We start from the raw sequence: 23,182 nt of genomic DNA on the forward strand, positions 1-23,182 counted from the left end.
CCATGTAAGAGCTACAATGACCACCATAAGCTGCATGGTCATACTGGACAAATTGTTTGAGAGTTTAGGGAATTTACTTATATTAACATCTGGAATATAAAGTAGATAAAACCCATCAGAGAATTGGAAATGTTTCATTTATCAGTAAATCCATTAAACTCTACTAAACCACATTGACCCCTTCCCAGTTATGACAAAAGTTTCCATTACCAAAGGTTTAAAGAACCTCTGTTTTTTCCATGCCTTTTAATATTTAGATAACTCTGGAGTTTCAAAAGATTCGGGATTAAACTCTGCACTCAGCAATCTGACTGAATCTCATATTGAATTCAGTTTGGTCTGTTAGTTGCATATAAAATAAAGAAAGAATAAAAGGTAGGTTGTTTGATTTTGTTTTTTCCTGAGTCCTTAACTACATACTTATTGCAGAAAGTCAGCCAGGCTGATGAGAAATGGCAGACTGCGGGCAGGTACAAACTTGGCTCTTCCCCTGTCCCGGTCCTTTCTGAGACTCCTTTCAGAGGTTGTTTAGTGTTAACATGGCCTCAAAGGCTCAGCTGGGTTGGAGCAGATGCAGGATATGCCACTTGCAAAGCTGTTCAATCAGTTAGGACACGAAACACAATTTTAGGTTGGTTAAAGGTGTTTGTGCTAGTCCACAGTGCCAACCCATCAAAAAGTGTTGGCCTGTTGGAACCAGCAAGGTGTCTCACATTTTTGTGTTACACAGCTTTGCCCTTTTCAATCTAGAGCACTGATTTTGGTTGCATCACATCATCAATCCACTGACTCAGGCTTCATAGAATCATAGAATCATAGAATGGCTTAGGTTAGAAGGGATTTCAAGGATCCAACCCTCCTGCTGCATGCAGTGCCACCAACCTCCATTTCTGATACTAGACCAAAGTTTCATCTTGGCTTTAGTGCTCCAGAGGAGTGGGATGGGAAAGCCCTGAGGGCCGAGCAGCTGAGATCCCACAGAGCAGTTCGCTGCCTCAGCCCCAGCAGTCTGCAGGGGCATGAATGAATGCCAGGGAGATGGACAAGGGAAAAGAGTGCCGGATGAAAGGGATGCATTGTGCCAGGTCTCCTGGCCCTTGCGCAACTAACCCAGTGTAAGCACTCTGTTCTGTCTGCATGTGATCTCCCAGTAGCACGTCTTTCCTCAGTGCCTTTGATCTGGCTGCTGAAATTACCACCCCCGATGTCAGCGTGGCGCTTGGCCCAAGGATGTCTTTGAACCCTGGAAGCCAGAAGAACACTCTCCAGAAGTATCCCTACAGCACAGTATTCTTTTCCAGGCAACTACTATGGCTGCAGCCAGAAAGCACAAACCTGGCTAGAGCTGTTACCACCACTGCAATTTGGAGAAGTGTTTCAGAAAGGCTGGTGTAGTTGGCCTGGTGTGCTTGGCCTAGGTCTGAGCAAAGCTGCAGCACTCAGTCTTCCTCCTACTGAACCTCACATTTTTCCAGAAATCCCATGAATTACAAATTTTCTCAGGATATTCTGACTCTCTCTAGTGACCTCCAACTGATAAACAGTTGGTTAAAAGGATCCTTCTTCACCCTTTTGGAGATGTTCTGACGTATTTCTGACATGGAAAACAATGGGATATTCTTCAGAATCTACCCTTCAACTTGCATGTCTGCAACTTATTTGGGCCCACTGGCACAGGCTGCTCAGGGCAGTGGTGGAGTCACCATCCCAGGAGATGTTCAAGAATGGTGTAGATGCGGCACTGAGGGACATGGTTAGTGGGCACGGTGAGGGTGGGCTGGCATTGGATGCAGTGAACTTTATGGTCTTTTTCAACCTCACTGATTCTATTGACCCTAGATAGCTGTTGCTCATCAGTAAAATCACACTGGAATTTATGCTGGCATTTTCTGAGACAGATAGTGGGAGAAGGCTCCATCGGCTGGGAGTCAAGGGGCTTGGAGACTGGGAAACATCACTCGGTGATCTGTGGTGGCCCTGTCTGGAGAAGGAGCACAAGGGGCAGGGGTAATAGCACCAGCACCACTGTGTGCCTGCTGGGCCTGTCCACCCCGGGGCCTGCCAGTGGGTTGGTCTAGACATGGGCCCGCACTTTGAGACGTGCTCGCTGTTAGTCCGAAGGTGTGACGGCTCCGCAACTGGCAGGGTGCTTCTCTGCGGTGGTTTTCGGTTTGCTGCAGCTACTGCTGTTCGATAACGGCAGGAAAAGCAAAAACGTGGGTGGAGTGCAGACTAACAGCAGCGAGATCCGCACCCATCTAATAGAAAGTCGGACCAAATTCATACAAACGCTCCATTTCCACCGAACCCAGCTGTCAGGCAGCGCCTCAGCTAACTGCTCATGGGAACGGAGCCCAGCTCTGCAGCCACGGCGCTGGACCGTCACCAGGAGCAGCCACAGGTGCCCAGGCGCTGCAGGGGCAGGGACACGGCGGGCAGCACCCGTTGCCGCCTCCCCTGGGCCCCACTCCGGGCTCCAGGAGCGGGCTGGAACCAACGTTCCGGTAGCGCCCGGCATTCCCAGGGCGTGCTCGCGGCTCTCAGCGCTCGGGCTTCGCGTTTGCTGCAGCGGCTCTCGGCAGGCAGCGCCGAGCTCGGCGGGACCGCAGCCCAGCGCCCCCTCACCGCCGCGGGGCAGCGACTTGGCCCTGCCCGGGCGGCCGCTCCGGGGCCCCGCGCCGAGCCACGCCCCGCCGCGAGGAGGAGCCGCCGCCGGCCGGGAGCGTGCGGCTCCGCTCGGCGCTGCGGGAGGAAGCGGCGCTCCCTCCTCCTTCTCCGCCGCCGCCGCCGCCGCCACCCCGGCGGGGCTCCCGCTAGCGGCCGCCCCCGCCGCCCGAGGAGCCATGGGCTCGGCGGCCGAGCTGCTGCCGCCGCCCGGGGACTCGCGCGAGCGGGAGGCGGGGGCGGCGCCCGTCCGGTACCGGCGGAGCCAGGAGGAGCAGGTCGGTGCCGCGGAACGGGGGCGGCTGGGGCCAGCGGGAGGGAAGGGCCGGGCCGAGGCTGTCCCGAGCGGAGGGAGCGCGGCGCGGGGCGGAGTGCCGCTCAGTTAGCGATCGGTTTGTGAGGCAGCCTCCGCGTTGTGTAAGCGGAGAATCAGTTCTCTGGAGTTCCCGCAGCCGTGCCCGCGGCTCCCTCGGCGCGCCGGTTAACGTGCTGCCGGGAAGCTGACCCGCAGCCAAACGGCCGTGCGGGGCCCTCGGGGCCGTCCAAGCCCAGACACCGCGCGGCACAGCGGGGCCGCCCCACGTCCCGCACCGGGAGCGAGCTGGGAGCAGTGGGCGCTGTCGCCGTCCCTGGTAACTGGGCGCCCCGCAGGAGCGTGCCGCTGTTTCGCTGCCGTATTGTACGGAATGTATTGTAACTATGGGAGAAATTGCCGGCTGCGTGCCGGCAGCGGGCCGTTCCCTTCGGGCGCGGGCGGAGCCGCGTGCCTTCCCCGTTGCTGGTGGCGGAGAGGCTCTCCCCGGCGGTGCGCGTGGCTGCCTGGCTGCAGCACGGGCTGCTCGCTGCTCGGACAGTGGCGCCGTGCCTGATGCCCCTTCATGGAGCCCTTGGTGAGAAATATACTTCTGTTTAATGCCTAAGTGTAGTGATCCACTGTGAATCTCTTGAGAAGGGCAACGAAAGAGAAATGTACTGTAGCTGAGATCTACACAGGGGCAAGGTGAGCCACCCCAAACTGATGTTCAGCCAGTTTCATTTAGTTTGTTAATTACTTCTGTGGAAAATTCATGTAAAAAAGTTACGCTTGCTCTGAACTAGAAAGCTGGCAGCAGCTGAATGTATGGCAGCACACCAGCACACCTATGTGACCTCACGGCCAGCAGTGTGGTGCTCCTGGAAGACACTGGGCTTCGTGGATTCCTCTGGTGACTGCATAAGGCTGTGAGTCTGTCTCCAAGCCCTTCGCTGGGGAAATGGAGCAAGCAGGTCACATACCCAGCATGGGAGCGAGCTGGCTGCAGCTCCTTGCAACACAGGACAGTTAGAATGTAAATAAATAATATATGCACCCTGTAGTATCTTTTTAAAAATAAGAATAACCTTTGGGGAGTCTATTTTTGAAATGCCAAACTCTCTGGATTTGATACTGCATTGAAGATGGAGACAGTAAGGTCAGCATGGACCTGTGTAATGAAGTCTGAGAGGTAGATTTCTCAGAACAGAAGGATGTGTTACTAAATGTAGAGCACAGCCTGTTGAACTCATTATTGCAGTAGGCTATAAAATTACCTACCTCAGTGATTAGATTTAGAAGCTGAACAGGACGGTGATGTGATTAATATTCTCTGTGGGTTTGCGTGCAAAGATGAGGAGGGTTACCTGTATGGTAGTCTTTGAAGCACTGAAGAACTGGGATCATGGTCTTCTATTTTATTACTGCTGCGGGTATAATTATCTTATAAGCCTTATTGGGTTAAAGCATAAAGTAAGAGTAGACAGGTGGAGTACATGCAAGTGTGTAGTAATGAAAGATGAGGCAGAAGCCCTGTGTTAAGAGGGTACAGCAGTGTCAGCCAGGAGGTGAGTGGGCCTCATGGTCTCCATGTGAAGGTGAAGAAGCTGTGGGAGATGCAGTGCACAGCCTCACACTGTTTCTAGGTGCAGTTGTGAAAGGGGCTTCCAAGAAGCTGCTTACTATGCAGGTAAATTATGAGAATTATGTTCTATGAGCAGAAGGAATGGGGGTAGATTGCTTGTGTAGGCTGTAATGGCTTTACTCTCTTGTAATCAAAGTGTAAGGCAATGGCAGAATTCCATGTTGCTTTGCAGGATTTCCACCTCAAATTGGTTGAAGATAAGCAGAATCCAAAGTGTTGTTAGACAGCTGAACTAAAACCATCACTCCCTCCTAGAAGATGCCTAAATGTGGAGTTAATATGCGATACGTTTGTCCACAGGTAGATAAATTAGCTTAGACTAATAAGTCACCTTATTAACCCGAGTTTCTAACCTTTTTGAATGTTTTATTGTAATTTTGAGTAGCATTTTATAAATAGATTTTATAAAAATATATATAAAAATATATATAAAATTTGTAAATTTATATATAATATACTCCATTTTATAAATGGAGTATTTTATATTGTAATAGGTGGATTCAGATCTAGAGGGACTATTCAGTGGCCTTTCAGTACTTGAAGCTTACGAGAAGGAAAGGGAGCAACTTTTTATATAGTCTGACAGTGATAGGACAAGGGAGAATGGCTTTAATTAAAAGAGAAGGGATTCAGCTTAGATGTTAGGAAGAAGATTTTCACTTGGGGTGGTGAGGTGCTGGCACTGCTGCTCAGAGAGGCTGTGGGTGCCCCATCCCTGGAGGTGTTCAGGACCAGTTGGGATGAGGCCCTGGGCAGCCTGACCTGGTGGGGGACAACCAGCACATGGCAGGGGGTTGGAACTGGGTCATCCAGTTGGAGGCTTAGGAGAAAGTACCTTGTAACCTAAGCTATTCTGTGATTCCATTTTAAATGTTTTTTGGTGTTTCCCATTGAGAATTATTTTAAAGGAAGTACAGATGTCTTAGCTGGAGGTTTTCAAATCCTGCTATTTTTTTTTAACTTTGTTTCCAACATGCTGTATCACTGATGTTTCTACAGCATGGAAAGAAAGAGCAGAAACTCTTGAAAGGATGCTTTCAACAGCTTCATGGTCTCTCATGTAAATACTGTGTTGTTCGTGGGACTGTATAATTTTAGTCATAAATCAGTAGAGGCCAAGAATGTTTTAAATACACTAGTATGCACAGAAACTGTGGCACCTAGGGCTAGAAACTTATTTCTATATTCTTATTTCTTTATTCTAAGCTGAGTTAATCTGAAAATTGTAGGCTTCTCCTGCTTGTTGCAGGAGGCTGTTGGGATTTGTTTCTGAACTGAAAAGAACAATACCTGGCTGGATGGCATAATCCAAAATTTGTTCTGGATCTACTAACACCTTAACTTTACTGTAAAGATTCCTAACAGTGTACTAATATCTTATAAAGATTTTCTAAAAGGCATTATCACAGAATCATAGAATGGCTTGGGTTGTAAGGGACCGCAAGGGTCCTCACATTCCAACCCCCCACCAAAGTGAGTTTTCTGTGAGTTGACAGAGTTTTAAGAAGAAATTAAAATAAGTAAAACCTTCAGACATAGCTGTAGCGCATACACGAGATAGCATAGTATGCCCTGCTTTTATAATATAAAGATCCTCCTTGCACAAAGACAGAAGTGTACAGAAACTTATTCTTCCTACAAGGAAGGATTAACCATTGCTGCTCTGCAGCATGTTAGAGGGTTATTACCATGCTGAACGTACTGGGGGTTGTACCTTTTGTTTTGGCTTCAGCTGACCATTTTTAGTGGGGAAACTTATCCTGTGGAAATTAAGCGTTGAGGTTGTAAGGAAAAGACTGATTGGAAATGACTTTTGGTCTGATCTCTGGGTAAGATTATAGCACGGTGGGGATCAAGGTACAGGAACAGCAGCAGATTAATTCCCTGTGTTTTAACATAGGCTTATTTTTTGTTTCCCACTTCCTTCTGTGCTGGGACTGCAGTATGGTTTATCAGCTAAAGGCTGTATTGCGTTTGGAGTTTTATCTGCTCTGCACATGCAGAAGTTCATTGCCTGGAAAAGCCTTTTCATCTCCCTGACACACATCTGCTCCTGGTGGGTAGAAGTTTGTTGCGGCAACCGTTGATCCTAATCTTCAGTTGCCATGAAAGCTGAATAGAGCTAATACATTGCTGTTGACTTTCTTATGTTGTTGCTTGTTTCTATAGCAACATCTCAGTTCTGTTTTATAAGCAGTGATGTCTAAATTCTTGCTGTGAAATAAATGTTAACTCAATCTTCATTTTGCAGGTTTTCATTGTAAGTCTTTGTTTAAGAATGGCACTTCTGTTGATAGCTATTGTAAAGTAGTTTGGGTAGTAGTAAAGTATTGTAGAGTCATTTTATTCCACGCTTTTTGATTTTGCTATTTACTTTTTTTTCCTCCCCAGAGGAAAAGAATGAACTTTTAATCATCTTTTCATCTGGAAGTGATGTATGACTGTCTTTTCCTCTTTTTCTAATCTATCAATCCTTTAATATTTAAATATCAGATTAAAGTTAGCCTGCAGAAATGAATCTGGTTGATGTTCTGCAGGCAGTTTAAATAAGTTTGTTTCTTAATAGCATGTTGGCTGAGTATCAAGATCTCTTTACCACTTAGTTACAGGGCCAAATGCTAGACTTTGGTTTCATGCTAGCAAGTAATGCAAACAAATACCATTCTCTTCCTGCTACAGTAGAAGAGGAAGAAAATCAGATTTCTAGTGAACCTGTTTGCTCTTCTTGAGCACAGTAAAGTTTGCCTGTGGCTACACACTGCACAATCAGCTGTCTGATACAAGGAAAATTGGGGATGTTGTGCCTCCTGATCTCTGTTACCTGGTATTTGCAGATGTGCACAATGGTTGTACCAAACAGAAGCTGGTCTCTTGTTTTGGAGGGGAAGGGAGCTTGTGGCTTCTTCTGGCATGGTTTCTGTCACCTGCCTGCTTTCTTCTCTTATTCTTTTGATTGAGCTCAAAGTGTTTTCAGTTTTAGTTTGCATCCTCTAAAAGAGATGACTTTGTGAGGCTGCCTTCTGAATGTCAGTATCTAGCTTTCAAAAATACTGGAGTGTGTTTTTCATTAAGTACCCATGTTGCTGAAGTCATATCTTAGTGGCTTTTTGACATTGAAGTACACGTGGGCTTCAGCTATCAGGTACGCCACCTGTCCCTTGGAGTAAAAATAACCATGAGTGAAGTAAAGTAGATAGTGAGCATTTAAATACTGAAGAAAAAATTCCTTATGTTAAAAAAAAAAAAAAAAAAAAAAGTGCAGACATAGAATCATTAAGGTTGGAAAGGTCTCTCTAGGTTGGAAAGGTCTCTCTCATCTAGATCTTAGAGATCATTTAGATCTCTAAGATCATCTAGTCCAATCCATCATGAACCCATCTCCATCATGCATATAGGTGATGCCACTGTGCTTCTCAGTTACAAGTGTTTTAACGTTTCATTTTAAAGTTGTTAATCACATTGGTTATTAAACTCAAGAAGAGATTCAACAAAAAAATATATATATATATACCTTAAACATGCAGTCTCCTTTTTTTTTTTATAACAGCAGATGTCACCAACTGCCACTTGAAGCATGTTAGAAATAATTTGGAGACACTGCTGCTTCTGTGGTTGAGGTAGACTTTATGGAGTCCTTTTTCTGTCTCCTTTCCTTCTTCCCCACCAGCCCAGCAGGGTTTTTCCTAACTGTAAAATCAGCAGCTTCTGGTGGGCGTGAAATCACCCACAGCACATGGAGAGCGGTTACTTTCCCAGTCCATCAGACTTCTTTATCTTTCATTGTTGGAGATCACGTTTGCTCAACACTCTTTGAAGCAGCATAGAGGAGCTGGTAGATTTGTGCTCAGCCTGGTGTTGTTGCAAAGAGCAAAAGAGTATTAGGATTTCTCACGTTTATTAAAAAAAAAAAAGTGAGAAGTAGGATGAGGGATGTTGGCTGGTTTGTTTCGAATGAAGTTGTATCCTCAGAGTAATTGAATTAAAGAAAAAAAATTCTTTAGGTGAAACAGATTATTTATGTTTGCCCACTCTATCCTGCTACAGAACAAGGGCTGCTGAGCTTTGTCCAATTATCTAAGTCAATTACTTAGGATTTTATTGCACACACACATACATATACGTGCACCACACTAAACAAACTATCTCAAGGTCTTTATGAAAAATGTGGGCTGTGCTGCTGCTTCAGCAGGTGAAATACTAGGAAGACAGGATGTAACTCGAATAGTTGCTCTTGTCACAGAGCAGTACTGAAGTTGTAAGGGTGAGAAATATTACAGCCACTTCGGAGCCATTCAGGTTCTGGCTCTCCATCTAGCTCACTCCTGTCTTTTTCCAGGTGGCCCCATAGCATCTCACTTATCACATTAGCCTGGTGGCAGAGGGCAGGTGATGAAGCTGGCCTCGAGGAGACTGGCAGGAGGCACCAGCATGAGTGACTGCTGTCAGATCACTTTTGTCCCCCCAGGGATAAGCCTGGAGGGACCCAATTGATCCAGCAGGTGGGAGACTGAGGAGCACACAGAGTGGTGCTGATTTAGATCTGATATGAACTGAGGGTGGGCAGTGAGTCCACTGTGTCCAGAGTACGTGGGATGCTGTGTGTGCTGTATGTGGGCAGCTTCTCCATCACCTGCAGGGGAGAGTGTTGCAGCTGCAGCCCGGCTGCATGCGTAGGGAAGGTCCAGGCCCATTCCAGCAGCGTAAGGATGTCTGGGTGCTGTACAGAGGCAAAGCTCATGCTGTCCTTCAGCAAGTTAGTGGTGCTGACTGCAGAAAAGGAGAAATGCTAGCTCTGTAATTCAGCGCTCTCTTGGATTAACAGCAGAACTGTGCAGTCACATTGGCAGTGTATGTGCCCCTTCAGATCTGTGTCCTCCACGGTCTCAGAAAGCTGTTCTATACAGGCTGCAAATTTTCTGTGGTAGGAACTGGATGCTGTCAGCATTTTGAGGAAAACACCTTGAGCTGAATGCGTTGCGCTTACGTGGTTCAGACAGGGATTGGCCTTAAGCAGTTGTGAGAAGCCCAGTGCTACTTTTGTCCTTCTCTCCTAAGGAATAGTATGTGAAGCATTTCCAAGGTGGTTTTTAGGACGAGGGGTTGTCTTCCATGGGGATCTCTGATTTCTCTATATTGCCAAAACAGTCTTGCCCCAATGGAGATAAGTTCAAAAACCTGCTGCTGTCAGGGTGGAGTGAGCAGCCTCTGCACGTCCTGTGGGAAGCACAGGCTCCTTGCAAACTGAGGTAGCTGTGGATTTGAGTGAATGTGATTAAATTTTGCCAAAAGCAAAAGCAGTGGTCAGAATACATATAATTTTGTGTGTTGTGGTGATGAGAGACATAACTGGTAAAGCTGCGGCCAGATGTTCATAGGATTCAGAGAGCTGAGCTGACTTCACCTTTTCTGTTGTTTTAAAGCTTGCCTAGAGAAATATTGACTTACAAGGAAGGTTTTTCTCAGAAGCACTTTAGGGATGTAGGAACTTGTGCTCAGTGTCTGCTCTTCAGAGACTTTTACCTGGGGAAAAATGTGCATTTGCTGGCATCTGCCTCAGGGAGAGATGTGGCAGTTTCTCCTTACAGCATCTAACCTGCAGCCACGTGGCCTTAGCGGCTGGGTACTTTTGGTTGCAACCTTTTTCAGAGTTTGGATCTTCAAGTTCTGACTTTTTGCCAATGAACCATGGGACACAATCAGCAAAGGCTTTGCAGATGGAAATATCTCTTTTTGAATAGCTAGGGAGGGAAACTTGGGCACCAAACATCTGAAAAGACAACTCTGTATACAGAGCACTTGGAGATCTGCGGTGGGGGTGCTCAGGATGCAGCCCACGTGCATGCAGCAAGGAGCGTGACAGGACATGGGCACTTCCCCTTTGGTTCTCCGTGAGAACTCTTGCGTTTAGCTGTAAATAATTTAAACTCAAAAATAGAAACCAAGCACCACATGTTTAAAAAGGAGAAATATTATGCTATTAATTTGAATGTACTAAAGGAATATAAACTGAAGAAGGAACAGGCAATGAAGTTACATACAGTGACTGTGCATTTGTGTAAAGAATTTCACTAATGAAACTTGCTTGAGTGGATGGATGGTCCCACTACGTGCAAAATAAAAACACATTTCTATGTTTTCCTGTTATGGCAATGTCTTTCTAGTTGCAGGCTGATTCCATACAAAAAATTAGCTCAATGGAAATTAAGAGTCAGCTGGAAATTGTGCACCAGCTGACGGCAACCAAATTCTAAAAATGCTTTTGGTAAAGTGCTCTTGGAAGAAAAGGAGGAGTTGTTTGGTTCTGACGATGTGCGGAGGGGTGTTGGCATGCCTGCGTGGCTCTGAGCAGTTTTACTATCTCATTGGAAGTTAATAAGAGAACTCTGAGCTGCCATGTTAATGCTTATTTAACACTTGTTACTAATACTTGTTATCCATCTGGGGTATTGTAATGTTACCGGTGCTTGCCCTGCTGGTTCTACTTTAGTCCCGTCTGTGAAGAAACCTGCTTTGTCCAGCCTGTGAAATGATTATGCAGTAGGGAAGAAAACTGCTGTCTGTGATTTACAGGCCATCATCTGTTTCCAGTTGCACTTGTTTTGGCAGAGTTGCCTGGAGCAAGGCATACTCGGCCTGAATCAACTGCAGAAGACTTTGAAGCTTTGCAAATTCCCATTATCTTTCTGAAAGCTTTTGTAAGATGTCTAAAGCGTTTGGAAAATAGACTTCACACTTACTTTGTAACTAAGCATGTGCATTTCAGTCTCCTTTCCTAGAAGCAAGCTTTGTTCAATGGATGTAGGAATTCATGACTCCACCCTTGTTTGAGAAGAAGAGGGTGAGCTCTTCTGAAAAAATAGAAAATAAAATCCCAAAGCACTGAAATGACTTTGCCTCTGTAACCTGCTTTAACAGGCTCTCCACAAATTGTTGCTGTCGGCTTATCAAATCAATATGACAAGGCCAGGGAAGTCCCAGATCACCTTGCAGAAGTGAGAGATGCTCTCAGTGTAGGAATGTGCGGCTCTTGGTACAGCAGCTGACCAGGTGACAGGGTGCTGATATAAGCATGCCTGCTGGTGTCCCCACCAGTCCTGTGCTCGGCTCACCCTGTGCCAAGGCTTCTGGCATGTTGAAGAGTGCTGCTCATAACCCCGAGGCAAAGATGGGATTTGTTGTTGCTGTGTTTTTTTCCGCTTCTGGTTGCACTGGCTGCTAGCTTGAAGCCTGAGCTACTTCTCAAACAAATGTCATGGGTCTGCAGCTCAGCAGTGGTTCCACTGAGAGCTGCTCTCTGATCCCTCTGCCATCCCATAGGTTTGTGCTCCCCATGGCATCTGAATGCAGGAAGCAAATGTATTTTTCCTTCCCAGCACATCCTTTCTGTTTTCCCTAATTGTTGCAATCAATATACCACTTAGGCTAATCATTTCATGTTTCTGCTCCATCACCCCGCAATCTTTGAGGAAAGAGGAATGAGAGTTCCCATAATAACACTTGGCTCTCAGGACAGCAAGCATCCTGCCATCTGGACTCAGTTTTGTAAGCCTGAGATTGCCTCTTCCTTTCTTGAAAAAGCTGATCTTGAGACACTGGAATTAAAGAGAAATTAATGGTTACTTGAATGATGAATACAGTTAAAGGCAAAATGCTGAAAGCTGGAGTTTTCATAGCCGCTGGGGGAGAAAAATGACCTGTGCTTGAAAAGCAGGTTGAAAAGAGAAGAGATGGTTGGCTGTCAGCACTTGGAGTAAAATGCTGGAGTTCTCAGGTTAGACTCTTCTGTAGAACTGCAATTGAACGCAGTATTCATTACAATTTAGGCTTCTTGTACTCTTCTTGTTTTGGGATTCAGTGCTGAAACTTAAACCAAAATCTTTATGAATATGCAAATAAAAAATTGCCCAAGCACACAAAACTGAGGGACTGTGTGCTGATTTTTTTCTTCGTTTGTTTGGGGTTTTTTATTTTTCAGCATTGTGTGTGGTGGTTTGCCCAAGCTTTAATCAGCCAGAGGGTTACGTATTGTGGCTTTAAGTTTAGCTTAGAACAAAATATTAGCTTCCTTTTGTCTTCAGTGTGTGACTTTCTGCAGGAATGGGACTCCATCTATTATTTGCTGCCTATCAGAGAGCTCAGTTCTGCTGTGGGATAGAGTTTCTGTTTCTTGCTGAGTCTGTGCCATGTAACCAGGGACACAGTGTGGCATTCATCCTTGAAGACATAATTGAAGTTGCATGTTTGCTTTTGAAAGGAATTGACTAATTGCACGTGAGGTTTACAGACAATTTGTTGGACTTATTGATCAGCTGACTGAAATATTGATGAGTAGCTGCTCTTTGTGTTTTCATTGCTGCCTAATGGAAGGATTAGCAAACCCGCATCTTGAAAATGTGCCCAATTTGTTGTACCCAAACATAAGGCAATCAGGTTTTGTGCAATGGATCTCTGGACATTGGGGAACTAGAGATGGGTTTTCAAGCTCTAATCTGATTAAAATATACATGCTGAATCAATATCTTTGGTGCATGTTTTTTGCAGTGATACTTAACCATGTTATCTTCATCTAAAGATGTTCTTCTGCCTTGGTATGAGTAAGCCCCGTGATTTTTCTTTTTGGAAACCCTGCAGAACTTGCTTCCTATACCCTCTTCATCTTTGTACCACCACTTTGTGTTCATATTGCCTTGCTTGCCTTGGATTTGTTTCCATGCCAACATCAAGATGGATGTTTGCCCTCTTCCATGTCTAATTCAGTGCCTTTCTGTCAGAGATGATGGTAGCCCTGCAGTTGTACGGTAGTGCAAAGTACTTAATAGTTCATGCTTACTAGTTCTCAATTGTTCCTGTGGTTCTGCAGGTTCTGTGGGAGAGCTGTATGTCCTAGAGTGGAACCTGGAAAGGAGACAGGCTGGCATGCTTTTGTTGTGTTACTTCAAGTGTTCTGAGCGTGGACCAGTGAGTCTCATGCTTAACATTGTACCTGCCTCACAAGCTGTATCACGTTTTCAGTTTCTTGACATAAGGAGTGGCTTTTTTGCATGCATATCTTATTTTTATAAATTAAAATGTTAATCAGGTTGTTCACATGGATCATACTATTAAGAATTGATAGTACAATGTATTTCTTATTTTTGTCTTCTACCTGTAGGTCCAGCAAGAACAAAGAAACCACGCCACAGAACCTGTAATAGATGATTATAAAAAGATGGGGACGCTCTTTGGCGGACTGAACAAAAGCCTTATCAGAATAGGCTTCACGAGGATGTACTTTGGAGAACGGATAGTCGAACCTGTAATCATCATATTCTTCTGGGTTATGCTCTGGTTTGTCGGCTTACAAGCTCTGGGACTGGTTGCTATTCTGTGCCTTGTCATTATTTATGTACAACAATAAGATTTTATAGATGCCCATTGTTGGATTCTGTGTTTTAACACTGTCAATCCACTGTCTCAGTGGATATGGATGATTAAGTAAATGGGTGGCATATCAAAAGTTGCAAGGCTTTGAATTGTTTTTTGTTGAACTTTCAAGATTCGGTATGAGAGGGACTAAAATTACGAATTTTAAGCAAAGTCAGTAGTCCTACTGTGTCTTAACAGGGCACACATGTTAAAAAACAAACAAACAGAAAAAAAAAACCACCTCATCACACAACAACAGTAATATACTCTTTTCTACACTCCTGGGGCCTTAGTCCCCCTATTGGCATTTTATTTCTCCTACCCTCCCAGTTCCTGCAGTGTTCTTGTTTTTAATTATGAAAATTTCTTGTCTGGTTTGAAAAGGACACTTGCTGTGAGTGTCCTGTTTCATTGTTTGGGGACTGTTTGCTGTTTGTTCTCTGAATCTGCATAATTTCCTAGTTTATTGCCAAAAAGCTAGGTTTACATGAGGGAGGTTTGCTAAGAAACCTTCAGTGATGAGTGCTCTGAAGTGGAGACAGCTTTGTTCATGTAAAAGCATCTTTGCTTAGTACAGTTTATAGCAGGCTTTTCTCCAGGAAGTAAGGAATCCAGAAAACTGCTTGTATACTAATGCTGGTGACTTCACACAAGACTTCAGCTGTTGTTTAGGGCTAGGGAGGAATCACAGTCCCAAATGTAGCTCTACCTTGGTTTTGGAAATGTACCTAGCTCCTGCTGCTCTATTTTTTTCCTTGCTCTTCCCCACATCCCCCCTCCTGAGTATAAATATTTGGCTAACTTACGGACTTTGTAAGTAGTTCTAACTGCAGTCTTGGAAATTGCTGTTCCAGACAGTGCTGCTAGAATACTGTCTGCTTCCTCTGGAGTCTTGCGTGGACAACCAGAGAGATAATAGACAGGAGCTGTTAATGCCTCCCTCATCAGCTGCACTGTAGGCCAAACACAAGCTAGGAACTTGCATACACAAGCAAATCAGTCTTGTTTCCTCCTGCAAGACAAGAACGTAGTGAAATCAAGTGGCCATTTTACTTAGTAGCTTTAATTGACTTATTTCCAAAACAGGCAGCAAAATGCCTATCTGTAATTGGGTGGCATGGGCAATGCAAACTTGAGAACAGGATTGAAGAATAGGTGCAAGATTCTCTCTAGCTCCCTAGGAGCCACACCAAGGATGTACTGAATATTTCAGAGTTGGATGTGCACATTTAAAGGAAAACAGTAAAATGAGACAGAATCTTTACTAAATAGGCTACAAATCTATTATTTGCTGTATATTACTTTTAGTAACAAATTTGACAGCAAATTTGACTTCATCTCTGTCAGAATGAAATTCTACATTTACTTACAGATGTAAAATAAAATGTAAAATTTACATTTATTTACAAAATAACTACTTAAGCTTTTGCAATGATTTTTTTTCTAAACTTTTTTATATTAGCAGCGATCAACAACAGATAGCTTGTAGTTGAAAATGCTGAGTCTTATCCAAAGACCTTTGAAGTTAAGTGTGGTCCTTTTGTGGTTCCTTTGTCACAACTGGATTTGCAGAACAGATTTTATGCCAACGCAATGGATCATGTTGCTTGCTGGGCTATATTTCCACAGCCCTTGACCCCAATCTTTGCAGACTTTTCTATTAGAGAACTGATGGCTCTTTAGCACAGTGAACGCAAAGGCTTAGCTCAGGCACCTCTAACCTGTGGGCCACGTGCATACTGTGGCCCATCCCCTGCCACTGTGCCAGAAAAGCCTCAACTTTTTTAACAAGTAGTTCCATTGTGAGGAGCCCCTGTCCAGATGTTCTGATGACCTGGCTGTGAGTGGATCTGGGAGGCTCTGGTGAACCAGCAGGACAGCTGCGTGAGACAGAGGCCCAGGGTGTGTCTGAATGGGAACCGGTGTTGACTGGCAGCTGGTTGAATAGTCAAACTGGTGGCAGGGAAGTGTTTGGCAACAGGAGGTGTTCCTACATACAAGGCTTTGTTGCTCACAGCTGGAACTCCAAAAGCAAATAGTAAGCACATGCTGGTGGCAGGAAGTTCTTTACTCAAGTGCCTACGGTAAACTTTGTCTTTTGTTTCAATCCCTTGGAAAGCAGAACACCTGTTTATACTGTTGCGTATTTATATAGCTATAGTGGTGGGTTTGAGTGTATCCTTCGATAAGGGCTGTATTACAGAAGCATCTTTGTCATTTAGAAAAAAGATCCTTCCCTTCTTCCCACGATCAAATTATTGTTCAGAGCAACTCATCCAGTTCCTTTTGTCTTGTGAAGAAAGGTGTCAGTATGATATCCTCACTGCAGTACTACTTGTGTGAAGACTGTATTGTGACACAGCATGTAGTGTTTTCTTGACATGGTGATTTTGGTCTGTGTGTAGGGAGCTGGGAACATGAATTGAGGGTGTGACTGACAAGCTAAGGAAGCTGTTTATACGCATGTAACCTTTTATTATGTGTACAACTATGACTATTTCATTCATGAAGTCATTTAAGTTTTTCTTTTGAAGTTCATGTCTCTATACTTGTGATGTATGGATACGTGGTTTCTGGACTAAGGTTGTGTATGGTGAATGTTTGATATTGTTTCTCTTAAAGATGACTATTTACATCTTGTCCTTCACAGAAGTTTTAAAATATTTTAAAACCCAAAAGAATATCTTTCTTAATGGTGTTGAATGAAGCAAAGAGGGGAAAAACAGTCCTGTCTGGAAAATACCCCCTCACTTTCACTCTTGTGGTTTAATACATTCCATTGTATATAAGAATTTGCATAGTTGATCATTTGGTTTTTGTTTGTTTATTTGTTTGTTTTATGAGTGCTAAATAATCTCCATGCTGTTTGCAGGAAAGGAAAGAGGACATAAGGACTGAGATATAGTCCCATCCAGAGAATGGAAAATGGACACAGTGAAGCAGTGCAGACATGTCAAACACATGGCCAGCATACGGCCAAGCCCAGCCCATTCTGTGCCTGCCTCTGCCCCACCATCGTGGTGGTGGCTCTGCCCTGCTGAGCAGCCCAGCACACACCCATCGCTCAGCAACAGCCAAGCGTTGCTGTGTGATCGGCACTGTCTAGGCTGAAACCAGGCAGGTGGAGGGCACAGAGTAGTGCCACTCAGGTGATGGCAAATAAGTTTATGAGTTGGGATACACTAGCTAAACACAGTCCTGTGAACAGTGAAAAAAGCCTGGCTGCGCTTTCCACTGTGATAAAGAAATCTGAGGTATAGCGTTGCAATCAGAGACTCAACTCAAAAATCTGATTGTGTCTCTTTGCCAGACTTACATAAGTTTGAGAAAAATACCACTCACTTCCCAATCAAACCTTTCTTGTGTCATCACGTTTGGCAGTTCGGACATTTGTGAATAACTTCTCAAAAATGAAGCATGAGAAAATTTCATCAGAAATCCATGACAAACACCCTGAGAGCTCACCAAGAATTGCAGCCACTGCCATCAAGCCTGATGCATTCGTTTCACAAAAACAGGGTCAAATATCCCCCTCACTTTATGATTTTGTTGCCCTCTTTTTTTATGTTGTCATAAAAAAAATATTTTTAAGTTTAGTTACAAATATTAACTATGTTATGTATTTTATACGTGGCCAAGATAACTCTTCTTCACTCAGTGCGGTCCAGGCAAGCGGAAAGGTTGTATGTCTGTATTTAAAGTGTTAAAATAAATCTAACTGTTAATTGTGCCAAGAAGAGGGGGAAATAGGTAAGCAGTCCTTGCACTGTGTTCTTCCTTCCATCCAGATTTAGTTCCACAGCATGAGGAACGCCAGGCATTCCCAGTGTATCTCTAATTAAAAAGCAAAAGGTTAATTTCATTCAAGAAAAGGAGAAGAAAGAAAAAAAAAAGAAAAGAAAAAAAAAAAAGACAATTTTGCTTTTGTCTATATAGTTAAAATGGATAGTGTTGTTTATATTGGTATATATGATTATTAGAACTGAAAGCACCTTGATGCATCTGTGTGTAGGACTGTATGAAGGAAAGATGTCCCCTCAGACTGCAATAAACAACCCAATGTAATTCCTGTTGGTCAGTGTGACATCTCAAAAGCTTTTACATAACCTCTGTTTTTTAAAAGATGGACTCACTGGTACTGTTTCACACTTGATGCCTGAATGGCTGAACTACTGTGTACAGAGAAGAAGTGCTACACAATGGAGATGTTGGAGAACCCTGTTTGCACTGAAAAATCATTGCATTGAAACTGTCTGTTTTAAAAAGCAAAAATCACGTTTCTTAACAACTCTGTATTAAGTGAATCCTGTGGAAAGCACTTTGTTATTCTTTGTAATAAAAAGTATTGTCATCAGTGAGAACTGAATTCTTTGTGGTGCTTTGTTCAGGGCTCTCGCTTCTCAGATTTCATAGGTAGGCGCAGATGAAATGCGACAGCATTCAAATTCCCCCTGAAATCAGCTGTTGGAGAAACAACTGCAGTTCCAGAGCTGAATAAACTGTTTCACATCCCTAGTGGCTGAGTGTATAGAAAGTCACGCCCAACTGGGGAAGGAGGGGAAGCACCTGTTAACAAATAATGGCAACACTGTGCTGTGAGTAGTTATCCCTTCACTGCCTTATCTCTGTTTTGCACCCAGAGCAGCCTCTGGAGGAACCAGATGTGGTCAGCAGTGTGAAAAACAGTGATGGTTGCTGTGCCACAACGAGGTTTGGGACTTTTCATTTGTCTTCTAAGTATTTACAGAACATCTTGTGGGCCAAAACATCCCCCAATAAATCCAATTCTGCTTGTTTATATTTTTCCTGCAGCTCAGCAGAATGTTTGTTCTGCCAGAACCATGAGGTGCGTATGTATGTGTTGCTCAAGATGCCCAACAAATTAAGTACTGTGGGTTTTCTAAAAGGAAAGAAGTGGTTGTACACAAACTAAACAAAACTCAATACTTGAATAAATTCAGGACTTCAGGTTTTGATTTCCAGTAAAGTTTCTTAGTCAGCCCTTTTACTGGATGTCTGCAACTTCAAGAACGCCTGTCTTTGGCTCTAACTGCTGGACTTGCTGTCTGCTTCTGTAGAAGTGGCAGAAAGGGGAATTCAGTGTTCTGTTTGATTCTTTTCCTCCTGCGCCTTAGTCTAGTCTTTGGGAGCTATTTCTTGGCCTTTCCACCTTTCCAGAACTGACATCTTCATCCTCTTCTTACTTTTCTTACTTCACTCTGCAGTAGGGCCATTCACAAGAACAGCTTTGTGCTAAGGGTTTGGGCTTTATCCAATCACTTGGTCTCCTTAAAAGTCACCCGGACAGTCATTTCATTTTCAGCTGGATATCTTGCTTTACTGGGCATCTGCTTAATGCCAGAGGGAAGGAAATTAGAGAGATTTTTAAAAATACACATGTGTCAGGTATTTGATGTGTTGGGTTTTTTTGTTTGTTTCTTCTTTTTTAACCTGTGCTTACCTCTCTTCAGATGGTGATTACCATCAGCTGATACTTGAAACAGAACTCTGAGGGCATAAGTGTCCAGTTCTGTGTTTATTAAAAGTAAATTAATTAAGCCAAATAGTTTCTCAGCTTGTCTTGGCACATCACCTTACATCTGGAATGAACATTGCGTGAGGCGACTTTTCCTTCTTTTGGTATCTGCCTGTGTCTGTCTTGGCATATTTTGTATTTGCTATCTATTGCATTTTAAAGCCTTGCAGAGGAAATGGGGTCAACTTCTTGTCCTCATTTGGATGAGGGTTTAATGTATGTGAGGAGGGTGCTAAATTAGTCACTGGCAAACTGTTGGCAGCTTCCTTGTGAAAGAAATACCTGTGGATGATGAAGGTACAAGAGACATGGGTTTGCATGCTGCCAAGAATAGGTGGTGGAAATGAACCATTTTTCTGTCTTAATTCACCAATTATCTACTTTCTGATGTGATATCAGGACTGCATCCCAGGTACAGTGAGTCTGTGACAAGGAAATGAATTATTCGGTAAAGAAAAATCTTTGTCAACCAAAATCCTGTTTTATAAAGTGATAGACCCTGAGAAGTCTCTCCTTGACTTAAAAGAAATTTGAGTTCTTGAGTGCTTTGGCTTGTAAATGACTTGTTTCAAAAATTGTACTTGGTTATCCTTTTGAATCATTCATTCATTCATATTCTTTCTCAAAGCTGTTTTAAAAGCCATTCCTCCCACACTAGCTGTTACCAGAGGGGTGAAGCCAGGCAGTACGAGCAGAATGGAGGTCATGGGAAGAGACAGACATCTTTAACGCTACCTGGCCAGTGTCACAAAGCCTCAGAGCAGGTCTGCAGAACTTCCTTTGCTGTCACTTTATACATTCACCTTGTCAGGGTGCACCTACCAGCAAGAGCTGACATCAGCCACGCACCTTATTTCCTCCGGCATTTCAGTCCAGCTCTGCCCATCTTCAGACAGCTGAGCACCAGGTAACTGTCCTGTGCTTCTTGTTGAAGTAAAATATATTCCAGTATTTGGTGTTTGTGTCCTCAACCTAATAAGATTAGGAAAAACATGATGATGCAGTTTTTCTGAGACCAAATATTTCTGTGCCTTTAAGCTTACTTCAGTAAGTCTCTCTGTGAATCTTGTTGCAGAGGAAAAAGAGTAAGCAGTCTGGAGGCTATTGTCCATTTCAGACAGATGCTCAGTCAGATAAGAGTACCAAATGCATGCAAGTGTTTGACTATTAATTTTTTCATTTTGATTCATAGTTTCCTCATTCCATCTGTGACTAGAGATGAAGTATTTTACTGAGCTCTGTAAGCAATGGAAATAACTATTCTCAATTAACAAGTTCTTATCCCAAGGTCTTTGACAGATAAATACAAATTACTGCTAACAACCTCATTTTTAGCTTTCCTTCAATGTCTCTGTTTTTGGTATGTTCTAATGCATTACTGTGCAATCTCTGGACCTAGCTTTCTCTTGTACAATGTTTCAGGAGGAGTCCATTCCATGCTATGCAGATAACTCAGTGGAGACAGCACCATTAAGACAATTTGGATACTGCACCCAGTGTGGTTTTTGTTGTTACTGAGCCCTGCCTGCCTTGTTATCTGGGCTTTATCAGCTGGGGGATTTCTGTGCTTGGAAGTGGGTAGTTGAAAGTGAAGTCTTTAAACTGATAGCATGTATTTTTGCAGTGATGGTCATGCTGTAGTTTCCCAGGAGACTGAGCCCTAGTCGTGTTTTGCAAGAGAGTGCAGCAAAATAAAGATATTGCAAAAGGAACTCAGGTCTTCCTGGGCAACTGCTCCATCATTAATGCTCTGTTTTTCACTTGTTTCAGATTGGTAGCACAGATCTTTTTTGATGCCACCCTTCTCCCGTCTTTTCTGAAGATACCTTTAACTTTACCCCTTCAAATCCCTGTGTAATACAGGCAGTAAAGGAAAAAACTTGTGGCTGTTCCCAGATAGAAGGCAGTCACTACCACTACAGTGGAAACACTTTCTCCTTTCAAAGCGCTTCACGTCCTGGAGGAACTCAGAAACCATTTAACTCAGAACCTCTCTGCTTCTGTATCATTATATATGTTGATTCTTTTGACTTCTTTTGATTCATGGTATTTATAAGTGAGTTTCTGGTTAAGGAATCCTCTGCCAAGTGCATAGGTGCATGGATTAAAATACAACAGGCTAAACTTAAAAAACAAACTAAGCATAAGCTTCTTCGTTCTCCTGCCAGTTTCTTTCATAAGGAATATAGTTTCTCTCTCAAATAAATAGCATTTTGCTATGATTTTGTAAAAGGAAAACACAAGGAGTCCTTAAATAACACTCCCTGTTCTACCTCCCCGACGTCCTGGGGTTTCCATATGCCTCACATGTGCTTGAAGAGCTGTGCTAGGGATCAGTTTCAGCAGCTAGCACATGATGCCAGCTGAATGTGTGTGGGTGTCTTTTGTGTGTTTCGGAACCAAGTAGCTTTCATGCTGAAATCATTTTCTCTAGAGGAGAAGAAATGGAGCTTGATGTACCAAAGTTGGAGGCAGGCACAGAGTCTATGCCATTATTACTGTAAAAAGCACTGAAGCACTGCAGTGCAAAAACGGAATAGTTAACAGTGCCACACATGATTATTATCTTTGTTCGTGCCTTCCTGCTTCAATGATTTTATTAACGGCAAGAATTTGCAAAACCATTCTAGCATTGCATTTCACAGATGTAAAATATCTGTTACCATCCTGTCTGGACAACAGCAGTCAAAAGCAAAAAAAAAATATATATATATATATCTTGAATATGCTGTCTTCCTATTCTGCTAGTAGTAATGCACAGATGAATAGAAATTATTGTGTCATTTAGGAGATTGGTAATAGCCAGTTTTGAAATCTCCTCACAAAGGATTTTTAAGAGATGCTGCATGCGCTTAGTTTATGTGGGCTCTTATGTCCTGAAACATAGGTCCTTCATGTCACCTATCTGAGAAGCAGACTCCCCCTTCCTTGACCCATGCATGGCCTTTCCCTGCTGGTCCCCAGCTCAGCCATCAGCATGGTGCCAAGTACTTCTTTCTTTATCGGTCATATAGCGCTGTTCTGGGCAAGTGTTACTGCAAATACAAAACAAAACTCAAGTGAAGATGTGAATTAATTATTGAAAGTTGTGAAGGATCACAGGATGGGATGTTCAGACAATGACACCAGAAAGCCAATAGGTGCAGCTCATTTAAGTGTGCTCTTTGCCAGCTGAGAACAAAGTCAGCTGTAGCTGACTGAGGATGGGAACAACTACTGAGTTCTGGTGGCCTGAAAGCCATCCACTGTGTAACTGTGTTCGGCTCTTATTTGGTTTGTGTCTAAGTGGCATCGTGTACAGTCCCTCAGAATCTCCAGCTTTTCTCAGCAACGTACATCTTGTGTGTGTGAGCAAATCTGCTGATTTGTGCTATGACATTGGTGAGTAATTTATAGTGCCCCTCAGCATCATGCCAGTCACTACTTTCTTGCCCAGAAGAAGAACTTCAGAGCTTTTTAGAATACAACTCTTAATATATTAAAGCATGTTCCAGCTTGGCCTCAGAAAAACCATCTCTGTACCTCAGAGGGGCTCCCTGCTTGTTTGTTGTGAGTGCAGAGCAGGAAACACGCTCTGCAGTAGCATGAGCTTGTGCTGGATGCTGAGTGCTAGAAAAGGTGTTTAAATTATGTATGTGCC

General features: G+C 43.6%; 1 protein-coding gene across 1 annotated transcript; it reads left to right on the top strand.

Moving 5' to 3' along the window:
• Window positions 1-2,750: 2,750 nt before the first annotated feature.
• FAM241A (family with sequence similarity 241 member A) lies at window positions 2,751-18,367 on the top strand. Its single transcript, XM_052682350.1, has 2 exons — window positions 2,751-2,942; window positions 13,753-18,367. The coding sequence occupies exons 1-2, from the start codon at window positions 2,844-2,846 to the stop codon at window positions 13,996-13,998; spliced, it is 345 nt and encodes a 114-aa protein (XP_052538310.1). The 5' UTR covers window positions 2,751-2,843; the 3' UTR covers window positions 13,999-18,367.
• The last annotated feature ends 4,815 nt before the right edge of the window (window positions 18,368-23,182 follow it).

This window comes from Tympanuchus pallidicinctus, unplaced genomic scaffold (assembly GCF_026119805.1).
Source record: "Tympanuchus pallidicinctus isolate F22 unplaced genomic scaffold, pur_lepc_1.0 scaffold2, whole genome shotgun sequence".
Classification (NCBI taxonomy): Eukaryota; Metazoa; Chordata; class Aves; order Galliformes; family Phasianidae; genus Tympanuchus; species Tympanuchus pallidicinctus.